The 27,298-nt window shown below is 43.8% G+C and overlaps 1 protein-coding gene and 1 gene segment (V, D, J or C); one reads left to right on the top strand and one right to left on the bottom strand.

The window, feature by feature from the left end:
- Nucleotides 1–6,254: 6,254 nt before the first annotated feature.
- On the bottom strand, nt 6,255–7,413 carry LOC125930224 (T cell receptor beta variable 4-2-like). The segment is given in 2 exon segments: nt 6,255–6,935; nt 7,038–7,413. Coding segments are annotated over 2 exon segments (618 nt in total).
- An 11,006-nt stretch (nt 7,414–18,419) lies between these two features.
- Nucleotides 18,420–22,318, top strand: LOC125930480 (serine protease 1). Its single transcript, XM_049642307.1, has 5 exons — nt 18,420–18,449; nt 19,713–19,897; nt 20,674–20,927; nt 21,432–21,568; nt 22,115–22,318. The coding sequence occupies exons 1-5, from the start codon at nt 18,420–18,422 to the stop codon at nt 22,262–22,264; spliced, it is 756 nt and encodes a 251-aa protein (XP_049498264.1). The 3' UTR covers nt 22,265–22,318.
- The last annotated feature ends 4,980 nt before the right edge of the window (nt 22,319–27,298 follow it).

Below are 27,298 nucleotides of genomic sequence, written 5' to 3'. Positions count from 1 at the left end.
GCCTCTACCCACTGCATGCCAGTAGCACTCCCCAGCCCCAGCTGGGACAACAAAATGTCTCCAAAGTCACCAAATTGCCCTGGTGAGAACCACTGCCCTCTTGATTCCTTCCCTCCTTCCGCCCCACCCCCGCTTCAGGGTTCTGGAAAAGCCACAGCGCCTCCTAGTGGTCAGCAAAGCACACTTCTCAGACCTCAGGGCCCTCCGGGGCCAGGCTCCAGCCAGCCCTTAAGAAACCGAAATCAGCAAGGGCCAGGCACTGGAGCAGGGAGCTACGACTGCCACAGAGGCAGCACGCGCACGCACGCACGCACACACAAACCGGCGACACTGTCAACTAGTGGTGAAACTTCTTCCAAGACAAGTGGTTCCTTTGTTGTTGTTGTTTTTCATTGAACACAGAACAAGCACCAGGGAAACAGTAGTGAACAAAACAGAAACAACTACCATCCTTCCTGGAACTTTTAGCATGTTTTGTTTGTTTGCAGTCATTGAATGGCTACTTAGTGCAAAGCACGAGTAAGGCAATATGCTCCCTCGCATGATGCTTATACTCTGATAGGAGCAAAAAGAAATTCACAGACTACTCTAGACTAGAGATAGAAAAATCTATGCCATATGGAAGTTAGGAATCTATTCAGCAGTAACACAGTTAAAAACTATCCTTCACATGACTTCCCATTTCCTCTATCTATAAAACAATGAGCTGAAATAAATAATTTCCAGGTCTTTTCCCAGTTGTAAAATTGTATGATGCTGAGGCACCTGGGTGGCTCAGTTGGTCAAGAGTCTGACTCTTGGTTTCGGCTCAGGTCATGATCTCGTGGCTTCATGGGTCTGAGCCCCACATCGGGCTCTGTGCCGGCAGGGCGAAGCCTGCTTGGGATTCTCTCTCTGCCTCTCTGCCCCTTCCCTACTTGTGCTGTCTCTGTCTCTCTCAAAATAAATAAATAAATAAACTTTAATTAAAACGTAAGATAAGATTGTATGACACTAACCAAGAGCACCCCTAGATGTTTGCTGAGCTAGTGAGGCTTATGCACCCAGTTCCCAAGCACCTACCTCATCGCACCTTGTAGCTTACAAGTGAAGCTTTGCAAAGAAAAGAAAGAAGGGAGAAGGATAAGAGATCAACATCCCAGAGAGAAAGGATAATCTGAAAAATCACTTTTCCCTGACTGTTACTGCCAATTTAATATCAGCAGCTAAGAAGCTAAGAAGAAAGAGAAGTCTGAGAAGGGAGAAGCTTGGAGGAATCACATGACCTTACTGGTCTGGGGAGCAATGTCTGTGTTCAGGGACTGCCTAAGAGAAGGTCTCGGTGAAGACTGAGGCCTTGGGGCCTCAAGTAGGAGTGGGGATTGACTGCAAATGAGGACAAAGGAAATTTGGGGGCAATGGAAGCGCTTCAGAACTGATTCATGGTGATAGTTGGCCAGTGCATAAATTTATTTAAAGTCACTGAGTTGTACACTTGAAACAGGTAAATATTATGTTATGCAAATTATACTTTAATAAAGTAAAAATACTCCAGACATTTAGTTTGGAACCTAAATCATCACATACTAGGAGCAAAAGTGAACAGCCATCAAAAAAACTAAAGCTTAGCTTCAATCCAGCTCAATTATCAACCAGATTAAGAAGATCTGGGGCGTCTGGGTGGCTCAGTCGGTTGAGCGTCTGACTTCGGCTCAGGTCATGATCTCACCGTTTGTGAGTTCGGGCCCGGCGTCGGGCTCTGTGCTGACAGCTCAGAGCCTGTTTCGGATTCTGTGTCTCCCTCTCTCTGCTCCTCCCTTGTTCACACTTTGTCTGTCTCCCTCTCTCTCAAAAATAAATAAACATTAAAAATTAAAAAAAAAAAAAGATTTGCCTCTTCCAATATATCCTAGCTTAAGCAAAAAGGAATCCTCTCTACAGGAAAATATACCATTCAGTACTTGAGATTATATCTATAGTTTTTCATATACAATATCTAGCTTTCAAACACATTATCTATTGTGTGAGGAAACAACATCACATGGCCAAAAGCAAGAAGAGAAAACCAACAAAAGAAAAAGACCCAAGGGGTGCCTGGGTGGCTAAGTTGGTTAAGCATCTGACTCTTGGCTTCAGCTCAGGTCACGATCTCATGGTTTGTGATTTTGAGCCCCCACTGGGTTTTGTGATGACAGAATGGAGCCCGCTTAGGATTCTGTCTCCCTCTCTCTCTGCCCCTCCCCCACTTGCTCTCTATCTCTCTCTCTCTCAAAATAAATAAAACGAACTTAAAAAAAAAGAAACAGGGGCGGCTGGGTGTCTCAGTCGGTTAAGCGCCGCTGTCGGCTCAGGTCATGATCTCATGGTTCGTAGGTTGGAGCCCCACATCGGGCTCTGTGCTGACAGCTCAGAGCCTGGAGCCTGCTTCGGATCCTGTGTCTCCCTGTCTCTCTCCTCCTTCCCCACTCGTGCTCTGTTTCTCTCTGTCTCTCAAAACTACATAAACATTAAAAAAAATTACAAAAAAAAAAAAAAAAAGAAACAGAGCCAAAATGATTCAGATGGAGTTGTCAGACACTGATATTAAAATAACTGGTTGATAATATATTCAACAAAGTGAATGACAAATGGAGAATTTTAGTGGACAACTGGAAACTATAGTAAACATTTAAATGGAGACTGTAGAAACAAAATATACAAAATACCTATGATTAACAATTCAATATATGGGGTTAAAAGCAGAACAGATACAGCTGGAAAGAATAGGAAAAGTGGAAGATAAGTCAGATGGAGATATCGAGGCCAAATCATGCACAGAAACAAAAAGGATGGACAATATGAAAAATATGTATATGAATTGGGCCATCATTATAGATAAATGGCTGCTCGTCAATCTAGAACTTTCTAGGGAGTCTGAGACAGACACAAAGCTTTATTTATTCGTTCTCATCCCCCCATTGGTGGAGGATTGTCCCATAGAGCATTAACACCCTGACACTTCTGGGTCGTGCATGTATAAGCTTCTAGTAGGCCATTCATGTGTCTCAACCACAGCCACAGAGCACTTCAGGAAGAAAGCTAGATACACTGCCCATATTTAAGAGGAGGTTCAATCCATAGGAAGGGGTCAATGTCTGCTTGGAATAGCTGCATGAAATAGTTGTGGCTGGAATCAGGGGGGGAGCCAGGAAGATAGGTGGTGATACAATCGAGGCATTTCAAATAGCCTACACCCTACATTGTTTCAAGTCCAAATAATAAGGTCTTCAAGGTGGGGTCCAGCTGCAATCTGTACAAATACAGGGTTAGGGCTATAGGACTGCTGCTCTTACTGTACACAAAGCCATTACTGAGATTTATTATCTCCCTTATCACCAATTCTAGATTTTCTCCAACTTTGCCTAGCACTTCTGTGGTCTAAGATGTTTGTTTTGTGGGGTGACCCAGACATTCGTCTCTGAGGGTTTTGAGTCCCTTAGGTACATTTACTTTGTCAGGCCAAAATGGTTGCAATTGCAGAACTGTCATTATCACCAGGAATTTAGGCACCAAGAGATGTTTGAACTAGTTCTCTGAATTCCAGGTAAACTTTTCTCTGTTTCCATTATGTAGGAGCAACTCTGTCACCTCATGATAGTCAAGATCAATACCTCCATCCTTACCTATTGGGCTTCCATCAAAAGGAGCCCCAAATGACCAGGTACAGTCATAGTTTATGTTCATATGTCCTGTGGTGGAAGCACCCCTGTCTTAAAGAATCAGAACTTTTTATCTAGAAGACCCTAAAAATACAGGGAAAAGAAGCCTGGATTTGCAGCTGGATCACTGGGGGTGGTAATGAGAGGGATACCCATCCTCCCCCCACCCTTTGGCTTCTGGATTCATGGATTGAGTACATAGTTCCATATCTCAGCCCTCTGTACAAGTCATACCACATCCTAGAAAGTATCTCCTCAGCTTGAGGGTATTATATCTGAGCTAGCCCCTTAGCCAAACCTTTACTAGGTCCTTTCTGCATTTCTACAAGGTAAGATGCTTCTGAAGGACGTAGTACATGAAAACAAGAATGGATCCCACCACTACAGGTCCATGATTTCATTTCCTTAGCTGTAAAATGGGATCCTTTGGTCTGCAAAGTTGGTGGGATTCATGTCAGGAGGAAAGTCATTCTGTAGATGGTGGTGCTGTAGATGACCCTGTAGAAGACCCTGTAGATGGTGGTGCTGGCATGGATATAACTTGAGTAAATGAATATTTCATGTGTTTATAACTGATATGATCTGCTCACACTTTTCTCGCCTCTATTCATTGCTTGAGCTCATCCTGACTTATTATGAGGAAATTCATTCTTTTCTACTGAAGTCTTCACTCTGCCTTTCCTGCTCCAGGCCTTCAAGAACACTGAGATCTTACTCAAAACCCAGGAAGTTAATCTGGATGCCCCATGTCAAGTTCAGGGTGACAAGTTCATTCATGCTCTGCTTCTAGATGCTACTTGATTTTTGCTGCTGAATTCGATCCTGCCCTGTCCTGCTATATTCTGGTGGTTCTCTCACTGGTTTAGACCTCTGTTGGCCTTGTCCCAATAGCGGACTCCATTGTTACTGTTCTCTTAACTCATTCTCATGTGAGTTAACAGCATTTCCCCAAATGCATCAAGTACTTACTGGGAAAGACTCGACAGTCCAGGCCCTTATGCTGAACTGCACGTCCTTCTGAAGATTCACTGTTGGAAATCCTCTATACTCTTACGGAAATACTAAAGCCCTTCCTCGATAACCATTTCTGATTCTATGAGTTAAAATGGTTTTTTCTAAGCTACTAAAACAAAACAAAATCCAAGATGCAAAAGGAAGTAAAGAGAAGACATAGGCCATGTGATGGTTTTTTCCTGGGCAACAACGCTCCCATCTTTGGAGGCCACAGTCAAGCCCTGTAGTGTCTATAAAAATTTGGCAAAAAATGCTCCCTGGCCATTCCTGCCAAAGATAAACTACTTTGGTGATTAAATTTCAGATATCTATTTGGAAACAGCTGAAAAAACAAGTCAAATCAGACTTTCTTGGGCAGCAAAAGCATTCTGGTAGCTGGAAAAGAGGCAGATACATGAGGGTTTGTGTGCAGGCTGGAGGTGTCTGTGCAAGGCTGTGGCTGAGCTGCTGGCACAGAGGTACATGGCTGAATCTCCCAGCTCTGTGGGCTGGATCCGCAGAGTGGAGAATGATCCATCAGGTCTTTGACCTGAGGATCGATCCTTGATTGTTTCAGACTTCTCCAAGAGATTATCCTTGTAGAATAAAACTAGAAACTCCACTTTCTGTCCCAGGATCTGTCTGTACCAATGTACAGAACCCATAAATTGGGTCACATCTCAGGATTACTCTCGTCCCCATCTCTGTGACCTGGTGGCTGGGGGTCTCCCTGACTTCAGGTTCTGTGTGTCCTGAGGGAGGAGAAAGAAGCCAGAGATTGAATAAGGAAATGGTTTGAAAGAGCCTCAGGTAAATCCAAGATGAGAAATTCCCAAAGATTCACCTGCTTCCAAGAGACTAAAACTCACCCAACATAAGAGCCAGGAATCCATGACGGGATTGGGAAGGAATGAGTTCTCTCCTAGAACAGGCTTCTGGGCATCAGAAACAGGAGGAGAATTCTGAGCTCCCATGGTTCCTAGTCAGTCTGACTGAGGCATTACATTTCCTGCAACGCCCACTTCCCCCTGGAGCGCCCCCTACAGGAGAGAGGAGGGAGCCTTTGTGTCAGTGCGGGCATCGGACTCCCCAGGACACAGGGCTCCGCTCAGCCCTTGGGGTCCCAAGGTGTGTGCAGCACTGGGGCCATTGCAAGGGGCGATGCCAGAAAATATGGGGTTCAGCACAGAACCCCGAGTATATGGTCCTGCTCTGAAATGCTGGGGGGCCTTCTCCCCTTCCTGCCTGTTGTGGGCAACGCTCCAGGGCCTCAGGCTCTCTGGCTGATAACGCAGGATGTGGAGACCTGAAGAATTAGGATTAAAGGGACAGAAGGAAAAAGAATCCAGCCTCAAAGTGTGAAACCCCGAGAGGAAGAGGAGCCTGCGTAGAGCTGAGTCCCCGGGTGTGCAGCAGAGAGTGGCCTCGAGGACAGCGATCCGAACCTCACGAGGGAGCCACTATCCTCAGTGGTAGGGACTGACAGGGCCCTGTGGTGAGGCAAGCAGATGTTCTGCAAAGGGGCTCGGAGCGCGTTGGGAGCTGGGACCAGGGCTGAGATCCAGGGTCTCACCTGGGTGGAAGGAACAGGCAGAGAAAGGTACGCATTGGCAGGAGGCTTGGCAGGGCCGCCGCGGCCAGAGTGCAGCGTGTCTCCTGAAAGAGTCCCCGGGGCCACGTGCCGATCGATCGGAAGCTACCGGAGGAACTGGAGGTGGACCCTTTCCGTCCCGCACTCAGCCGCGGGCACAGTCTGGCCCCGGGCAGAGCCAGGCCACAGGCTGTGGGCGTCTGTGCAGGGAACTGGGCCTTGCCGCATCCAGCGAACCGACCGGCACGTCGTGGCCTGGGGTTTCTGTCTGTCTGGGGTCCCACCGGAGATGTCGAGCTGAGCCGTGGTCGCCCCCACGGCTCCCCGGCTGCACCCAGGAAGTTTGTGCACGGGGAGCCGTTGGCTGTGCGGGGCTGTGTCCTTGCTGCTCGCACAGAGATACACGGCGGAGTCCTCTGGCTGTAGGGCGGCCACGTGAAGGTGCAGGTGGGAGCTGTCTGAGCACTCGGGTGTGAAGCGACTGGGGACACTGTCATTTTCGGCGAGTTCCTTATAGTTGTAGGCAAACATGAGCTTCGGTGGCCTCTGAGCACTCTGTTTGTACCAGTACATAGCGTTATGTCCCAGACGTTGTTCGCACTTCAGGGTCCCCTTACTCCCTGTCGCTGCGACCAGGTGTTTTGGTGTCTGGGTAACTACAGTATCCACGGGGACTGTGGGAGCAAGAAAACAAATTTAGAGCGTCTTGGGAAGCAGCTCCATGAGAGAAGCTAGAAACCCGAGGACAGAGATGTCCCAACTGTTCCCAGACTCACTTGCCCCGAGGACACAAAGGACCACACAGCAGAGGGGCTGGCAGCTCATCGCAGTGTCTGACAGAAGGGACCCAGTGACTCTCTGCTCAGGTTCCTGTCTTCTGCATGTGTGTCCGTGGCCCTGACAGAGGGTTTGCTTGGGAGGTCACTGCCCCTGTTGGTTCTACAGCTCACGTTTCCTCTCCCCCCCCCCCCCCCCCCCCCCATGGGTTTGGATGCAGGTCCCTAGGTGGAGGAAAGGCCCATCCCCCCTCTGCCTTGAGGAGGTTTCTCGCAGTTGCTTTTTTTTGTCATTGTCAGTAGCTTCCTCCCCTCCCCAATGAATAACTGAGTCTTTCCTTCCTCTTTCTGCTTAACAGCACCTCCTCCACTCAAACACACATCCCTTCCCCTTGGACAGGTGAACCCCCCCTCCCCCGCCGCCCCCACCACCTCTCAGGGAGCCAGGAGAAACCCACGCAAGCCCCATCCTGATTTAACTCAGAGGCCACCTTGCTTGGCTTCCAGAACCTTTCCCTGGAGCCAGCTGCACTCATTTTAAGACACAGGAATTTAATGCTAACTGGGTAGGAAGCACCGTCAGTGGGTGCTGACGAGGTTATGACAGAAATATGCTGCAAGCCGTGCCCCCGGAAAGCATCTCGCCTACTTGGGGTGCCGAGCCTGAACATGGCACCCACACATACAGGGGAAGCACTGGAGAGTAACAAAAGGTCCTGAGGGACAGGGGCCACGGGGACCGCAGACGCGATGCTATTGAGGTTGGAGAAGTGCAGCCTGGACTAGATTTTCGCATCTAGGCTGTTCAGGTACCATGTCCCAAGCAGAACCAGGAGGAAACCCTGCTGCCAGAGCATTTGCTTCCTTCTTAAGCCTCCTTCCCATTCCCCTTCCTTCTTCCAGACCAGCCTCGGGAATTTTGGTGAAGTCACAGCTCCTCCTAGAGGTCACAGGGGCACATTAACCTCCTCTCCACCTGCTGCCTCCAGTCCTTACTCCTGGGCCCAGGGGAGCACAGAGCACACAGAATTTCAGTTTGTCCAACAAACATTGGCGAGAAAGGCAATATTCTCATCCTCAAAATGTTTCTAGACTCATAGGAGCAATATGACATGCTTTTTTTGTTATTTACTTTTTAATTTATTTATTAATGTTTATTTATTTTTGAGAGAGAGAGAGAGAGAGAGAGAGAGAGAGTGAGAGTGTGTGTGTAAGCAGGGGATGAGCAGAGAGAGGGAGACACAGAACCCAAAGCAGGCTCCAGGCTCTGAGTGGTCCACACAGAGCCCCATGCGGGGCTTGAACTTCTGAATTGCGAGATCATGACCTGAGCTGAAGTCGGCCACTTAACTGACAGAGCTACCCAGGTGCCCCAGGATATGCTTTTAGACAACATTGAGTTTGGAGAGGTTTAGTGTATGTTTTTCGGAAGGTTAAAATATAATTGGTTTTTATATGGCTAAATCATTTCATCTACTCACCTTCTCATTTCCTCATCTCTGAAACCTGGATAAAGGGAGAGTCTCAAATACTGATCTCCTACCCTCTGTTTAACTCTAAAACAGTATGAGCCGTTCAGGATAAGCTTCCAACCAGATGTTTGCCCTGCTAGGACCTTCCAGAGTCTCCCCCCACCCCCACCCCCACCCCTGCCGCCCCCTTATCACAATACTGAACACTTTGCAGGTAATTAACACATACTTGAATGAATGAATGAATACATGGATGCAATGGAAAAATGGTAAGAGATCACATGTGAGTCTAACCATTAAAAAATTGTTTCCCAGTGTGGTATGGTTGGCACTGGTATATTTGTACTTGCGGCTTACAGAAATTGAGGGCAGGGCATCAGGATACAATACAAGGCTGAAATGGGAATGATAAAAAAATGAATTTGGCTGGCATGAGGTGAGCTTCAGTACTAATTTTTTTAAGTTTATTTCTTTTGAGAAAGAGAAAGAGCATGTGAGCCAGGGAGAGGCAGAGAGAGGGGGAGAGAGAGAGAGAGAAAGTCCCAAGTGGGCTCTGTACTGTCAGCACAGAACCCCATGTGGGGCTCGAACCCATGTACCGTGAGATCACGACCTGAGCCGAAACCAAGAGTCGGATGCTTAATCAACTGAGCCACTCGAGCACGCCCCCATTTTAAAGTTTATTTATGTATTAGTACTAATTTTTATTTTAAAGGATAGTTATGATAATTTTCCAATGTTTATCGAGCATTGTCCAAAGATTTGGAAGTGAAAGTATTGTTTCCCTTTTTAAACTAGCCTTGTTGTCAGGGCCCCGAGGACGATGGGTATTTGAGGATTTCCTTATAGTATAGCACAAGAATATATTCTAGGCTCATCCTGTGCTTTCCCTGCTCCCATCTTGGAATCAGCTATTTCTCCAAAGAGCCCTGGTTCCTTTAAGTGGATAACGGTGTTCAGAAAACAAGAGATGGGCACTAGATCTCGGCTTTTGAGGGGACAGTACTTCTACATCATCAGTGGACAGAGCCTAGGGAACACACACGAATGCACACACATTAACATGTATCTTTAACTCTCTATCCATGTACATGTATTGAAAAGCCATAAATTTACACCAGTAATTCCAGTTCTAATTTCAGTACTCTAAGGTTCACTCTAGTGTTCTTTCTGTATTCGCAATTCCTTTATCCAGTACTGAGAAAACTGGCTCCTGTTCTCAACAGATTTACGTATTTGATCAGTCTCCTTGTATGGACCCAATTGTCCACTGCAACCCCAACCTTCTCTCGCTGGCACACGCCCCCCTCACCCTGCTTGGGAACCAACAGCCTGTGCCAAAGAGTCCTCTCCACGTTGGAATCCTCCTCACCTCAGTCCAGCGTCTGATACCCGACATGGCGCACGTCCTGCCCAGTATGGACACCCTTCTCAACCTGCTGGGGCTTCAACGGCCTGTACCAGGCTGCTCTCCTCACCCCACTTGGGTGCCAACACCCCCTTTCTTGGGAACACCCTCTTCACTTGGCAGAATCTCTGTCACCTGCACCAGGCCTCCTTCCTGCACAGATACAATGCAAAGCACTAGTCCTCTGACAGCAAAGATGTTTCACTTCACAGATTGCTTGGGGAATAATTCGATGCACTTCAGGTTGGCGGTGGGTGTGGGGAGGCCTCGGGGCCTTGTCTCTCCCCTTATGCTCTAGACATAGGTCAGGATCAATGCAGGGTGATGGCTGCAGCTAGTGAACATGTACTTGACTTGCTTGGACTTTTCTGAACCATTTGTATTTCTCTTCCCCCACCCCCCACCCTGTTCTCCAGGAAGCAATGCCAATTTCCTTGTTCTAAAAGTCTGAGATTTTTCCTTTCTTCCCTCCTATACTAACACATTATTGGCATGCGTGTACCTGTCTTCCTGCTGAGTTCGAGATTTTTAAGGTCACAGGCTGTATCTTTTTAAAAAATTTCTTTAAAAAAATTTCTGCATATTGTTCTCTATGACGTTATTTATTTTTTAACAGCTTCATTGAGGTATAATTGATATACAAAGACCCGCACATATTTAATACCACCATGTCTAGATAATACACATATGTTAATCAGTTTCTTTCTCTTCCTTCCCCACAAAACCCTTTCTCACCTGCCAGTCTTTGCAAAGCACCTTAAAGGTGAGCTCCTCTGGCCTGAAGCAGCAGTGATTCCTGATGGCCCACCACATGCTTCTCGATATTTCCTCTCTTGAAGGAGGAGGGAGGGGGCCCCTTTAATCATCCCCAGGTGCGCACATGTTCTCATCGCCACCCTCTCATCTCCCCAGGACCCCGGTCTTCAGAACTACAACCTGATGCTCTCCCTCAGCATTCAAGAGTCTGCCTGAAGGGGGACTGGCCTCCTACTATGTTCTGGTCACCAAACAGCCATTGATTGTGGCTCTACTGAAGAGTCCTGATTGCAATGGGTGCTGTGTGGAAGGGGAAATAAAATGATAAATAACAAAACCTATGGGGTATACGTCTTTGGTTTTGTGTGTGTGAATATTCTAGGTGGTGAGACAGAGCCAATAGTGAGATGAAGCAGCTAAAATACTCCTGTATGACGTTTCACTAATCGTAAAATGGTAGGGTATAATCCGTGTTCAGCAGCATTTGAAGGACATGCAGAAAAACAGTTGTTCGGGGATTGCCGAAGTTGGAGAAGGCTTTTTGAAGGAGATGAGTGTAAGCCAAATCTGTAAGCAATCTAGTCCTGTACCAGTTTATTTTTTTTCTAAGAACAAGTTCTGGTTCATTGTGTATAAAGAGGCTAGCACATAGCTTCAACTTTTAGTTCTGGCATGCTATTTTTCTAGTAACATGAGGCAACTTTTGAGGTTGCCTTTTGAGATTTGCTCCTGCTACAAATAGGGACAGGGAAACTCTGTTGGGTTCGAAACTTGCCTTATCTTGCTTCTCCTGTTTACTATTTAAAACCCATAATCTTCTGCTGGCTGTGACCCCTGATCACTTACCGTTTATTATGAGTCTCCTGATCTTCTATTACCAAGGGACAAGATTAAGAAAAAATGGTTAAAAGCTCTAAACAATCTTCTGGCTCAACACAAGGAAAAACTTTCCAACTGGATGGTTGAGAAGGTACTGGGATCTCCTTTCTCCAATAGAGGCTGGAAGACCTTTGGTGGGATGTTATAGACGGGGCCCAAGCATCTGATGTGGCGAAGAGAAACTGAAGCATCTACTCTGTGCCAGAGACAGAGCTACAGACTGAGAACTTAAATACAAAATATTTGTTTCAGGAGATCATAATCTAGTTGAGGAAATAGACAAAAAATAAACGTTTACAAGAAAATCCAGAAGTTATAACAGCAATATACACAAGGCTTTATTTAAAAGAGTGCAGAAAGGTAACAGACTTATCTGTCAAGTCAGAGGCAGCGTGGGGGTAGAGTTAGGGGTGGGCATAGATAAATGTCAGAGGTTAACTCTAAGGAGAGATGATGTCAAGGTAAATTTTAATGGATGAATTGGAGTTTGCGAGCGAAGAAGTCAGGGAGGTAACCCCATTCAGCAGTAATTTGCTGAACAATTACTATGTGTCAGATACATGTTGGCTTTGAGGCAGAATGGTAAGCAAATCAGCCATCAGTTGTGCCCTCAGGAATTTTAAACAATCAACACTACACGGATAGATACTCACACAATTTATATATAATTGGAAGTAAATGTTATAAAAGTAGAAGCTGACAAGAAAACTCAAGAAGGCCTGATTTGAGCTAGAGAGTGCAGGTGAGGTTCATCAGGATTCTCTCTGATTAGAGACCTAGAGAATGAGTGGGTGTTAAACTGGGAGGCAAGTGGGAAAGGCACAGAGGTGTGAAATAGTGAAGAGTGTCCAGGTTCATAGGCTTCAATGCCATGCCCAAGACCTTAAATGCATCCCAACATCAATATGGAGCTATTGAAGAGATTTAAGCAGGAAAATGACATGATCCATTTGAATTTTAGAAGGACCACTCTGGTAAAACAGTATGGAGGTAGGTTGAAGGACAGTAAATCCAGAAACAAGAAAATACTAGTAGTGCTATTTATTTTAGCAGACCGTGGTCCTGAATGAAGGCACAGGTGGTTTGTTTGAAAGGTAAGTCAAGGATCTTCAAAGATAAGTCAAGGATCTTTAGGACAGAGCAGTGGGAAGCGAATGCTGACAGAGACATAATTTAGTTGTGTTAACACTTTAACAAAACTCTTGTATGTGGATCGAAGATCGTGTTAACTTCTATTTCCCCCTGATTTTCTGTGGGTGTTCATTTTATACATGAGGATGTTAATGTGCAAAGACCCCCCAAAATGGAAGCTAGTGGCAGAATGAAGGCCAGAACTCTGTTGCCAGATTGAAATCTTCTCTCCCAGAATTTTATTGTTTCTCATCCTTTGGTACAAGTTTCTGTCTCTATCATTCTCTTCTTTGTTTTGCCCTGTTCTCTGTCATTCCGATATCCTAGCCCTAAACCCCCAATTCCCTACTTCTTACTTTCTCCCGAAAGCATTACTTGAAGGTCAACAGTGAGCTAATTCTCTTAAGATCACTAGTTTTCTTTCAAGCCACACCTGATCATTGAAACAATCACCATTCAATTTTAAGTCTGGATGTGGGGCATTTAATTCATTTCTGCCTTCTCTTCTGGAGAGGGTCAACAGACTATGGCCCAGGTTCAAGTCTGACCTGCAGCCTGTTTCAGGAAATGAAGAAGGTTTACTGGAACGTAGCTGCACTCAACCACACATGTACTGTATACGGCTGCCTTCACGCTGCAATGAAGACTAGTTGTGACAGAGACTGTACTGGCTGCAAAGCCTAAAACATTTACTATTGGGATCTTTATAGGAAATGTTTGCTGACTCCTGCAAACAATATCATGGAGAGAATCACATGTAGCTAGAATAGAAATGTCCTCAAACTAATGCCATCCTTGAGCAGGGTTCTGAAGGAAGCCTGTCTGGTTCCAGGGTTCACTTTACCAAGAAAGAGCATTCTACTTGCCAACACTGGTTTTCCGTACATGGCAATGATTAGAAACTGAGGGGGGCGCCTGGGTGGCTCAGTCGGTTGAGCGGCCGACTTCGGCTCAGGTCACGATCTCGCGGTCCGTGAGTTCGAGCCCCATGTTGGGCGCTGATAGCACAGAGCCTGGAGCCTGTTTCGGATTCTGTGTCTCCCTCTCTCTGACCCTCCCCCGTTCATGCTCTGTCTCTCTCTGTCTCAAAAATAAATAAACGTTAAAAAATTTTTTTTAAAAAAAGAAATTGAGCTTAGCACGGACCGTCAGGTTAGCATCAGGGTTATGACACAAGAGCGTACTTTGTAACCTTGTTCTTTTTTGCATTCTTGTTGCCCTGATTGCTTATTTCAGGTTTTTTTTTTAGTAATTTAATATATCTTTTTTTCAGGGAGAGGAATTCTTATTTAAAAATTTCCCTTCCTGTTGGCACGGTTAAAGAGCCAGTAAATGGCCTCAGTAACTAGAGTTGTGTTAGCCAAGAAGGTGGCTGGAGCATCTAAATGAAAAGAAAAACAGACTCCGTGAGAGAGAAGATCATAAAGTTGCCTTCAGAGGCAGGTGAGTCTTGCTTCTGCCAATATAAATGTCAACATATTTGCTGGAGCCCAACCAGCCCCTAATTCAGGCCCAAGTTTAGATAGTCCTCCAAGGCCACTAAGCCGTGTGCATGGGAAAGAGGGGTGACAAATACAGATGCACTAAATACAGACACATGCCTCTGGACCTTCATGTGCTTGAAGTGAGGAAAAGAAGTATAGGTACCAACCCACTCTGCCCGGCAAAAGGAACGTGGACATTGCCACACATTGCACGTGGCTCTTTTCACGGACATGACTGAGGAAGGAGACTCCCCACCTCCTCCACATCCACACACTGTGGCATGACCACTGTTGATTGCAAACAAGAATTCATTGATGTTATTGAGGACAGATGTTTTGCACACACAAAGCGCAGACAAGAATATCTATTGAATCTGAGAAGTTTCAACCCAGTTCTCCGGGGCCCAACTTCACAGGATGATTGAAGCACAGTATCTCAGGAGTAAAAGGTATCTTACAGGTGTGAGCTCCCACACAATCGTGCAAGGATATCTTCTTCATGTCTGTTCACCCACTTTACAGAAAAAGATCGACATGGCGCTCATGTAGAGAGACACCTCACACTGATCCCGTGTTCTCCTGGCCTCTTCAATAGGGAGCATTCTTCTAGTATCTTCCGCTTGGCGTACTTTGCGCTCTCAGTTAATATCCAGATCTACTCTGCTCCATACCCTTTCCACACCCAGCAGCCACCACAGCCATGACCACCAGTAATACTTGGGATTTCCCACTCTCGTTTTGTCCGGCCCTCTGCCTGATGCTATGGGATCAGTCTTCAACATGTGTCTGCTTTGGCGGCACATATACAAAACAACTAGTCTTCAACGTGATTTTAGGGAGCGCACAAATGACCACTGTTATTTAAAGAGCTATGTTATCAAACAGCATGTGTTCATTTTAATGTGCATTAGATAAAGATTCACCAACACATGAAATATCAACATCTATGCTTGAGAAGAGGCTCAGGAAAAAAGTCTACTTTAAAATCAAAACTTGGGGCGCCTGGGTGGCTCAGTCGGTTAGGCGTCCGACTTCAGCTCAGGTCATGATCTCGCAGTTCGTGGGTTTGAGCCCTGTGTCAGGCTCTGGGCTGACCGCTTGGAGCCTGGAGGCTGCTTTGGATTCTGTGTCTCCCTCTCTCTCTGACCCTCCCCCATTCATGCTCTGTCTCTCTCTGTCTCAAAAATAAATAAACATTAAAAAAATTTTTTAATCAAAACTTAAGTTTTTTAAAGGCATTGTGTGCATGGTTTCCATGCACCACATGTGAGAGTTATTTGGGAATACCTGAAGTCCAGAAACCATCACTTGGCATTTTCCCCACATCCCCACTACTGCTTTAGATGACTGAAGAGTCATCATGCTGCCACTGGATGGGTCCATGTTCCTTTATCTCAGGTGTTTATTTGGGCATTTGCAGTTGAGTCTAGATAACTCCTCTTACCTGGCAACCCTCACACTTCCCCTTCCAGGGAGAAGGGGTCCAAGTGATAAAGCCCAGAATGCACCAGGGAGAGCTCCCTACAGCATAGCAGCACATGAGCCAACTATTGTGGGAACTCTTTGAAGATGATGTGCTTTTCATATGGGCTAAGGTCTCTGGTGAGTTTCAAGGGAAGTTCCAGGGGTGATTCAGAACCACACAACTTCCAACACTTCACCATGGAGGTATCAGAAAGGACAGAAAGTAAGATAATTGGATGGGTTGAGAAGGCTCTCCCTTTTTCACTCTGGGCCTGGCCCTTCTCTTACTCCTTAATTTCCATGATTTTTAGGTATCAGTGAGGGACAGCCCCCTGCTTTATGTGCCATTCATTCAGTAGTTGATTACTGCCTACATTGTCCTAAAGTTCAAATCACTTACCCATGGCTATGGCCTTAGAAGCTACTTTCCCATCTTTTCTCCTTAGATCAGTCATTCCCGGCTGGGGATGATTTTGAACCCAAGGGAACATTTAGCAATGTCTGGAGACATTTGGGTTGTCACAACGTGGAGGAGGGGCTAGTGGTACTTGTAACTAAGGCCAGGGGTGCTGATAAATATCCTACAGTGTTCAGGGAAGTTCCCCACAACACAGAATTACCTGGCGCCAAATGTCAGTAGTGCCGGGGTTGAGAAATTCTGCCTTCTAGTGAATCATCTTTATATCAGCACAACTTTGAATGTAAAAGCAACAAACTACTTCATGAGAGACGATCATCTGCTAAAGCAGAAGTACATCCTGGTAGGCCATTCAGATGTGTGGGAGTAGAATCTGGTCCCTGAGATTCACTTATTCTGGATACTTCTGCCATGCTTCATTAATTATGACAACTCCTGCTCCAGGAACCCATTTCTTCAATTTATCTAAGAATTCTCTCTGCTCCCTAGGGTCATCCTTTAATTTGGTGGAGTTCAGGTTGTTCTCCTTAGTTATGTTTATGGCATCACAGTAGAGTTTATGATCCTTGAAATGAGTCTGCTCGAGTTTGAACACTGTGTTAACCACTCAAGAATATAAAACTTTGAGCAAAACATGTAATTTCCCCAAGCTTCACTGTCCCCATATATAAAATGGTAAAAATTATAACAACACCTATAAAGCTGCTGGTAAGGATTGAATGAACTGATGTATAGAAACCCCATCCATCGTGCCTGACGCATAGTAAGCACTCCATCGATTTCAATTGTATTACCATTTGTCAAAATTTCTGTATTATCTTGGTGTCAAGATTGTGATGAACTAAGTGGAGAGGTGTTGTATAGTGGTTAAATGCACAGACTCTGAAGCCAGATTTCCTGGATTGGAATCCTGAGCCTACCGTGTACTTGCTAGGTGATGTTGCTCAAGTCCTCTGTAAATTTTGTGTGCCTCAGTTTCCCCATATGTATAGTGGGGATAGTAACAGGTATCTTCTAGGGTTGTAATGAGAGTTTCTAAATTAATATATGCAAAGTTTTTATAGATATAAAATACATAGTAACTTCTAGTAAGTTATTCTTTCATTCTCCTGTTTACCTCGATCATGGTTTCAATTCAGAACACTTTTTTCTTTTCTCAAGGAAACAAGCTTCCCTATTAATAATGAAAATTTAACGTGGCTATACAAAGCCACAGATGCCACAAGAAAAATTATATAACTTTGAAAGAGCCAATATTAATTAAACATCAAGGGGGGTAGTGTTCAAGAGAGTCCTCAGATAAAAGTTCACACTTGAGACAACCAAATACTTAAGATTTTTGTCTGGGAAACGGGACACTTGCAGCCCCGTTCTGTGACCTTGCTCCAATGTACTTTTCTATTATGGGGAACAAATTGCACCAGGTGGGTTTATTATTTCCATTTCCATAACTTTCTGGAAAAGTAGACAAAAGCTGATGTTTAAATATGATGCTGATTATCTTCAGTTTGGCATAGAATTGAATTCTAAATTTGGATTTGTAAGTTTCCAGTCAAATCACTTTTCTGGCACCCATGGCCATGGGTGTCAATGACAAACCTGGGGGTATAAATACCTGTAGATGAAAAGCGATCATCACACTTCTCAGTCCAAATCCAGTGAGCAACCATGAAGACCTTCATCTTCCTTGCTCTCCTGGGAGCTGCTGGTGAGTCTTTACGAATAAATGAATGCAGTGGATACATCTACCCCAGGGGATGCCTGAAGCCGCAGATAGTACTGAACCCTGTATATGCTATGGTTTTTTTCCAATATGTATGTACCTATGATAAAGTTTAACTTATAAATTAGGTACAGTAAGGGATTAACAATAACTAATAACAAAATAGAACAATTATATAATAATCATATCATACTGTAATAGAAGTTATGTGTCATGCTCTTCTCTCTATCTCTGTCTCTAAATATCTTATTCTACTTGACTCACTCTTCTTGTGATGATGTGAGATGATAAAATGCCTACATGATAAACAGAGTGAAGTGAATGATGTAGGCATAGTGAGATAGTGTTAGGCTAGTAATGAGCTCCTGATGATACATCAGAAAGTAGATCATCTGCTTCCTGACTGCGGTTCACCGAGGGTAACCAAAACCATGGATAAGGGGAAACTACCATAGTACAAATACCTATACATAATTAAACCTCACTTGTTGGGGACAGATTATAGTGAGCAGGAGGAATTAGTGTAGAAAGTATAAAGAGGCAGAAATTGCCCTGAACGTCAAGATAAAATCTATGAAGGAAGAGGGAAAAGGAAAGGATAGTTAACAATAAGGAAATGTTGCATTTTGAATTAATAATCGGGAACAATGAGTAGTCTTGGGCTCATTGAAGAGGCTGTGAGGGTCAGAACCAAAGTCTCCTCTATACCGAAAGGATTTTAACAGGCAAAGATACTTTATTTCTCATGAATAAAAGCTATGGGCTGGGTTTTACAATGTCTTTCTTAATGAAATCTCTCTGGTGTAAAATAACATATCATTTAATCATCAAAAGACGTAGAGAAATATCTGTTTCTATTCTTTATACTACCAAATTTCATCAAAAACTTGCTATTAAACTTTCCCGAATTGGATGAGTATAAATTCAATACACCAGTCTCTAAATGTCTTTCCCAAAATTACTTCAAAATATTTGAACAATAGGGTGGATATAATATAATCATAGACTTTGGGAGCCATAGAAATCTTAATAAATCAGTGGGCCAAACTTCACAATGCTGAATAAATTGAAAAATGTTAGAAAGATAATTGGAATAAGGGGAAAGATTGGAGAGGGAAACCAAATATAATGTTCTATGAAATTATTTCATGAAAATTTTATGCAAGAACCAAAAAGAGAAATTTGGGGAACAAAAGTACAAACTCCCAATTCCTTCCAGGCTAGAACATTCTTAGGGAGCTTCTAAAAGCTTCCTTCCCTTTACTTCACGGGAATAAGTCCTATACCAACCACCATAAATCAATATAAGCATGGTTACTGCAAAGCTTCACTGAACATTTATTTGCATGTCTGCTGAACAAAGTTTTGTATAAAAAGTATTCTTTTTTTAATGTTTATTTATTTATTTTGAGAGAAAGAGAGAGTGAGTGAGTGAGCAGAGGAGGGGCAGGCAAAGAGACAGAGGAAGAGAGAGAATCCCAAGCAGCAGAGCCCGATGCAGGGCTCAAACTTGCAAACCATGAGATCATGACCTGAGCCAAAACCAAGAATCAGATGCTTAACTGACTGAGCCACCCAGGCCCTCCTAAAAAGTATTCTTTACATCCTTAGGTAGTAATGTTCAGGGCATGTAATATATAAGAGTCTCTGATCAAGGTGTGTGTGTGTGTGTGTGTGTGTGTGTGTGGTACATATGTTGAAAAACAGTATATTTATCAAATTTAAAGCATAACTTACAAATTAGATACTTATAATGGTGTAAGTAGAGTATGTGTCAAAGGTATAGATAGAGTAATAAGATTTTGGGAAAAACATTATGGGAAAATTATGTTATCACCACGTCCTGATTATGTGTGACAAGAAAACATTATCTTCTTTTTTCTAGCTCACCTACAAAAACTTAGTGGTAAGTAGAAATTCCAAGATGTATCTTTTAACAGATAGTTTCCAACTTTTCCTTGTCAGTTGCTTTCCCCGTTGATGACGATGACAAGATCGTTGGGGGCTACACCTGTCCGAGGAACTCTGTCCCCTACCAGGTGTCCCTGAACTCGGGCTACCACTTCTGTGGCGGCTCCCTCATCAATTCCCTGTGGGTGGTGTCTGCGGCTCACTGCTACAAGTCGTAAGTAACTGATACTCACATATCTGTTCTCCCAGATCAGCTCAGCCCCCAGCCCTGCCAAAGCACAATCAGGGTAAACTAGAGAGTTATGCTTGAGGGGTGAGCATTCAGATTCTAGAAGACTTGTCATTCTCCCCAGGCACTGTATGTTGCGTTGAGGGAATTTTACATGGACAGCTAACCTTAGAGTTCCCTGATAGCCTTCCAAATGATGGTACCAGAGACAGAGGAGGGGAACTAGCTAGTGATGAAGTATACCTAGGACTAGCTTAAGAGCATTAATCGATAAATAGTCCCAATCATTATAGCTCAACCAGGAAAAAATGGCATATGGAGGTAAAAACCCAAAAGAAGTTTCCAGTACAATGTTAAAAATAAGTACAACTCATTCTGCCCCCTTAAAATCCTGGCATGTCTCTGATTCCTGCCATGTCTCCCTACAATAACTGATAATCTCAACCAGAGGAGGAATAGCACGTGCTGAATAATATTCATCAATTCCCACCTAACCTGCCATCATTGTATTGGTGCCGTTCAGTCATGGGAACTAAAGGCATCTAGCTATTCTAACAAGATGGCGGGCTGGTAGTGACACCCACTTAAGAGTTACTCTAACCTGGACCGTATCTGGTAGGGCTGCCTTACGTGCACAATTACCTATGTGTGGGAACACTTGAAGGGGATGGTGTTCATGCTTATGCTTATGACTGGGGGGAACTGGGGAAGGGGAAAATCTCAAGTTGGATACTTACAGAACTTTGCATCCTCTAATCCAGCCGAATCCAGGTGCGTCTGGGAGAACACAACATTGCAGTCTCTGAGGGCGGTGAACAATTCATCAATTCGGCCAAGGTCATCCGCCACCCGAGATACAATGCAAACACTATTGATAATGACATCATGCTGATTAAACTGAGCTCACCTGCCACCCTCAACTCTCGAGTGTCTGCTATCTCTCTGCCAAGATCTTGTGCACCTTCTGGTTCCCAGTGCCTCATCTCTGGCTGGGGAAATCTCCAGAGCTTTGGGGGTGAGTGTCACCTGGAACGAAAGCACCAAGTCTGAAAATCCTAGAAGTGAAAGACATATTGGGGGTCAGTTAGTCTGAACTGTCACTCAAGGCAAGGTTCCCAGAGGATAGTTTGTGGATGTATGGAGTCTTAGGAAGATTCCTTTGCTGGAACACACAAGAAAAAATGAACTGTGATAAAGATAGATGTTCAGCTGAAGTGTGATTTGTGATTTGCAAAGAAGTAGAAACCGAGGAGGTAAACAGAACAGAGGCTGAGAGATTTGGTACCACCTAAAGTATAGACCTGCTTAAGAGGTAGTCTCCAGATTTGAGATCTGGAGTCACTGATGCCAGCGTCAGAGAGAACAACTTGTTGATTAAAACTGGAAGGCTTTCCAGATAAAAGTTGTTCTTCCAAAATAGAAGTTACTGGCAAAGTAGGGAAGGAGGGAGAGATTGGGAAAGAAATCTCCAAGAATCCTGTGGGTAATATTCTTCCATTTTTACCCTTGCGCCCAACAGAAAATTATCCCGATGTCCTGCAGTGTCTGAAAGCTCCCATACTAACTGACAGTGCTTGCCGTAAAGCCTACCCAGGCCAGATCACCAGCAACATGATCTGTCTGGGCTTCCTGGAAGGCGGAAAGGACTCTTGCCAGGTTAGTTTCTCTGTACTCCTTCTGGCCAAGCCGCAGGCATTTCCACCATATTTTCCCTTTCCTGAAACACAGATTGAGAAGCTGTCTCTGGGATGGATTGTAAGGGACAAGGGAGAGATTTGGGATAAATGATAAATTTTCCTTTTGAGATATTAATGGTTAGGGTCAAGGGTAAAAAGATACACAGAAGATGGTGTGCAAACAGCACACCCAGGCGCCCTGCTGAGGAGGTATACTGTACCAGGAAACTTTCTGGAAAAAAAGCAGGGCTAGCTGGGCAGCATTGCACTCACCTGTCCTCACCTCTTCTTGGCCCTGCCTGCCTGCAACTAAGAGAAGAGCAGGAGCTAGGAGGAGGGGGGTGGGGTAGAAAGGATGGGGATGTAGTACAGAGATTGAGGGTTGGATTCCCAGGAAAAGCGAAGATGCTTCCTGGAGAATCAGCAACCTGGGAAAACGGACCCAGGGTAACGGAGAAACAACTTTGAGCCTTTCCCCCAACTTGGTGTGACTGAGAGTTCTTATTGTCTCTTTCCTCTTGTTCAGGGTGACTCTGGTGGCCCTGTGGTCTGCAACAACCAGCTCCAGGGCATTGTCTCCTGGGGTGCCGGCTGCGCTCAAAGAGGCAAACCCGGTGTCTACACCAAGGTCTGCAACTACGTGAGCTGGATTCAGCAGACCATCGCTGCCAACTAAGCACATGGACCTCTCCACACCCTATCCCGTTAGTCAACCTCGCCTTCCACCTATGCCTGAAAACAGTATCTAAATAAAAACAATTTGTTCCACACCACATGTGTCCAAGAACTGTCCTTACTTAATATTTATGAACTTTATCTTCAAACTGACTGCTGAGTAAGAGAGTGGGCACAGAATTGAACAATTACATGAGGATAGAATTGGAAAGGTTACACAGGTATTCATTCAACCTGATCCAAATGAATTTACTGATCATCTATCTGCTAGGCTCTGTGTGGTCCATTGAAGATATAAGCATGGATAAGCTTTGAAGTCACTATTGCCATCACATTTTTGAACAGATGATGATGACATCAGGGTACAGAAAGGGCAAATCAACTGCCCAAAGTCATTCAGCTAGTTCGGAGTCAGGGAGGCTCCAGTGGCCCTTATTCCCAAAGCATTGCTACTGCTGTGACACTATGGTCTCCTTTTTTTTTTTTGGCTCCAGTCCATCTGAAACTGTGAGGCTAGATAATGGAAACCACCAGATGGAGAATTTGTTTTTTTGTACAAATCACAGATTTCCTGCATTTCCCAAGATTTTACCTACCTATATATTCCAGTTCTCTAAGATCTTTCTTGCTTTCCCACTGGGATTTTATTGCTATTGCAGGCATGATGTCTGCAGGCAATCTGTGCCCATTGCCCATCTTCCACCACCAGACCCCCACATCCCAGCCCAAATAATGTACTATTTTGAACTATAAAAGAAAGAAAGTGAAAACACAGGTCAGTTTACAGAGCAGATCTATTACATTGAGGTCATAGAAGTCGTGGCTACAGAGTTGGTTTGGAGAACAAGTCCCAACACATGATTCCTGTGCGTATCCGGTATGGATCCAGGAGAAGAATATAATGGGATCTAAGCATGGACATCCTGGAGCAGATGGAGGAGGTTTGAAAGGGGAAAATGTTCACAGCCTCAGTAATAAGGTGAAGAAGGGATATTGTCTTAGTTGGTTTAGGCTGTTATACCAAAAATGCCATAGACTGGGTGGGCTTAAACCACAAACATTAACTTCTCATAGTTCTGGAGGCTGGGAAGTCCAAGATCAAGGTGCAGTGGGAAACAGTGCAGGCCCACTTCCTGGCTTGTAGACAGGGGCCTTCTCACTGTGTCCTCACCTGGCAGAGAGAGGGCTCTAGTCTCTTCTTATAAGGATGCTAATCCCATCATGGGGTCTCTAGCCTTATGACCATTTAAACCTTGCAAAGGTCCAATCTCCTAATACTGTCCTGTAGTGGGTTAGGTTTGAGTACATAAATTTGTGGGCATGGGGGAGGGGCACAAACATACAGTCCACACCAGGTATTTTGGAAGAGGAAAATATGGGAAGATACATGCCCCATTACCAAATTTCTATTCCTTTGTAATTCTGGATGGCACATTCATAGGAACCAGTCCTGAGCCCTTCATATTGCCTTGTCAATTCCACTGGGATGGAGGCCAAATTCCTTAGCCTTGCATTCAAGGCTCTTAAATATATGGTCATAACTAAGTTGTCCTGTCTTATTTCCATAGTTCTCATTGAACTGCTTTCATGTTTGCATATGGCCTAAATTAATTAATTTCATATATAACTCCTCTATGTTAAAATAGGTAGCTTTAGATCTACCTTAACTAAATATCTCAGGCTTCTCTCCAGAAACAAATGAACTTAAAGATTCTCCTGTTTCCTCTAAAACATTTTCTATTCCACACCAGCACCACCCACCTCACCGCAAGAAGAGGGCAGATTTAGAGACCTGGCAGGTTAAGGGAGCTATACAAAAGATGAGAGATAAGGGAAGGTCCAAAGAAAAGTATGAAAAAAAATCCTTTTTCTTGATACTATTCAATATTCCCTTGTCAGCCTATCTTGTCATTTTCTATCAACTGTCTTTTTAAAAAAATCTAACTCTTCATAATTTGTAAATTTATACTAAAATGTAAAATCTGTATGCTCTTTGACCCAGAAACTTTATTTCTAAAACTCTATTCTATTGAAATATCCATACAACCACAAAAACAAAGTATAAATGGGAGTGTAAAATTTAGGACTCATTCCATTGCAAAGAACAGAATAGCCAACTCAAATGGCCTTTAAAGATGTACTAATGGAAGCTTAAAAACTGGGAAGGCTTCAAGGATGCTTTCATTCAGCAATTCAAAAATGTCAAGGACCCTATGATTCCTGTCTCTGTCCTGTGCATTAATGTCAGTTTTATCCTCAGGATAAAACCTTGTGATTGAAATGACCCTCAGAGGCCGACTCTACCTTGTCTATATCGAGGGGGAAAGACAAAGCTACTCCCATCAGATCTAGGAAGTTTCTTTCCCAGATGCCCCTGGCAGACATCATAATGTGTGTCTTTCACTGAATTTGGTCACTGGCACAAACCTGAGTCAATAGTCTAGTGGGATTATGCTGATTAATTTACAATTAGGTTACCCAGCATAACCTCAGAGCAAGGGGTGGATTTTCATTCCGCAATGAACTTGGTACGTGTTTGGTTAACTGAATGGTTATAAGGATGGTTACCAAGAGAAGGAGGAGCGGATGTTAAGAAGGCAGCCACAATCTCCACTAGAGTAATCCAGGGTGCGTATTGATACATTGTCTATGTAATTCTGAAAACCCAGAAACAATCCAAAGATCCATTAATAGAAGATTGATTAAATACATCTGGTACGTCCCTCAGTGGAGACAATGTAACTATTTCATTCATTTATCCAACCACGTACTCAACAAATACTTAATGATGACCTACAATGTCCCCACCCTGTCTTATGCTCTAAAGATACAGCAGAAGAAATAGTCAAAACCCTACTTTCATGGTATATATGTCCTCACTGGGTAAATAGAAAACAAATAAACAGAGACGGTAGACTAGAATGCTGATCAATGCAAATGCTACAGAAAAGCAAACCAGATAAAGGGGTGGATGACTGGAAAGTACACACCTGCTTCTAAAGTACAGTTGACCTTTGAACAATATGAAGGTTGGGGCACCAACACCCTGCAGAGTCAAAAATCCTTGTCTAACTCATGGTTCCCCCAAAACTTAACTACTAATAGACTACTATTGGCCAGAAGCCTTACTGATAACATAAGCAGTTGATTAACACATATTCTGTATGTTATATACACTATATGTGGTATTCTTACAATAAAGAAAACCAGAGAAAAATGTTAAGAAAATCAGAAGGAAGAGAAAATACATTTGCAGTCCTGTACTGTAAGAAGTCCGCATATAAGTGGATCTGTGCAGTTCAAACCCATGCTGTTCACGGGTCAACTGTATAATCTGAGAAACGCATAGAAAGACCTATGAAAGCATCCTATAATTTGAAACAAAAAGCCACTTTGTAGAGTCAGAAGAGACATCTCTCACCAAAATATATTTACTCCAAGTAAATACCTAATTCATAATTCAATAAGATCCAGGAAGACATGGCAGAAAAATACGGAAATATAAGGAGGTAACAATCTGAGATTAGGAACAACTGCATAGAGACAAAAGTGGTTTTTTTCTTGCCATGTCTAATCACAGCAACAGATGAGTTTTCTTTATGTATCACTTGCTCCTGTAAACCCTAAGATGGCTCTCAACTGTCAACCTCATGGTTGTGACCTTTCGGAGCTGTGTAAAATAAAGTGATATCTGCACCTAGAAGCTTAGTTCCTTATGCAAATATTTTTTTCATACAGGATAGCTAGGCTGGGTAGAAGTTTACTTCATACTGGTACACACCATAATCCACTTGTTAGTTTTCCCATTAGCCAGGAAAGAATTTCAACATATGCTCAAGATGAATTTATCAGAAAATATTTGCTCTAATAAGACAAAGAGAAGCCTCTTTTACCCTACAAACCTTATTTAAATTCATTATTGAAGTCTGAACCATTGTCATCATTTATCTTTTTTTTTAATGTTTTCATTTATTTTTGAAACAGACAGAGACAGAGCATGAGCAGGAGAGGGGCAGAGAGAGAGGGAGACACAGAATCTGAAGCAGGCTCCAGGCTCTGAGCTGTCAGCACAGAGCCCGATGCGGGGCTCAAACTCACAGACTGTGAGATCATGACCTGAGCTGAAGTCGGACGCTTAACCGACTGGGCCACCCAGGCGCCCCCGTCATTTATCTTTTATGGCATGTTATTTTGGTATTGATATCAACTTTTCAAACGCCGTTAAAAATAAAGATATTTACTTACTGTCTTTGTATTATTTTAGTCTCACTTTTAAAAGTCCATTAAGAAGTTCTGTCTCGTTGAATGGATACAAATACAAAAGTCTTTATTTAGTCTTAGGGATACTCATTTATTCTGAGTAACTCAGTCTAATCATTGTCTGTTTATACCCCATCTCAGCTATGGAATCTGCTGAAACATAATCCAACAATCGAGATGAAAACTTCTCTCCACACAAAAATCTGTGCATGGAAGTTTCCAGCAATTTTATTTATAATTGTCAAAATTTGGGAGCAACAGAGATGTTCTTCCATAGGTGTGTTGATAAATAAACTGTGGGACACCCAGCCAATGGAGTATTGCTCAGCGCTAAAACAAAAGTGAGCTATCAAGCCACAAAAAGACACGGAGGCAACTTAAATGTATATTACTAAGTGACAGAAGCCAAAATGAGAAGTCTAAATGCTGGATGATTAAACTATACGGAATTTTGGAAAAGACAAAACCATGGAGTCAATAAAAAGACCAGTAGTTTCCAGGGGTTGGGGGAAGGGATGAATAGACCGAGCCCAGGGACTATTAGGGCAGTGAAAATACTCTGTGTTATGCTATGATGACACATGTCACTGTACATTTGGCCAAACCCATGGAATGTATAACACCAAGGGTGAACCCTTGGTAAACTATGGATTTTGGGTGGTAATAATGTGTCCATGTGGGTTCATCCATTGTAATAGATGCACCAATCTGGTGGGGATGTTGATAATGGAGGAGGCTGTATGCATGTGTGAGATCGGGGAGGTCAGGCAGCACA

This window comes from Panthera uncia, chromosome A2 (assembly GCF_023721935.1).
Source record: "Panthera uncia isolate 11264 chromosome A2, Puncia_PCG_1.0, whole genome shotgun sequence".
Classification (NCBI taxonomy): Eukaryota; Metazoa; Chordata; class Mammalia; order Carnivora; family Felidae; genus Panthera; species Panthera uncia.
The sequence above is the reverse complement of the archived record's forward strand: the minus strand, read 5'-3'. Positions and strand labels throughout refer to the sequence as shown.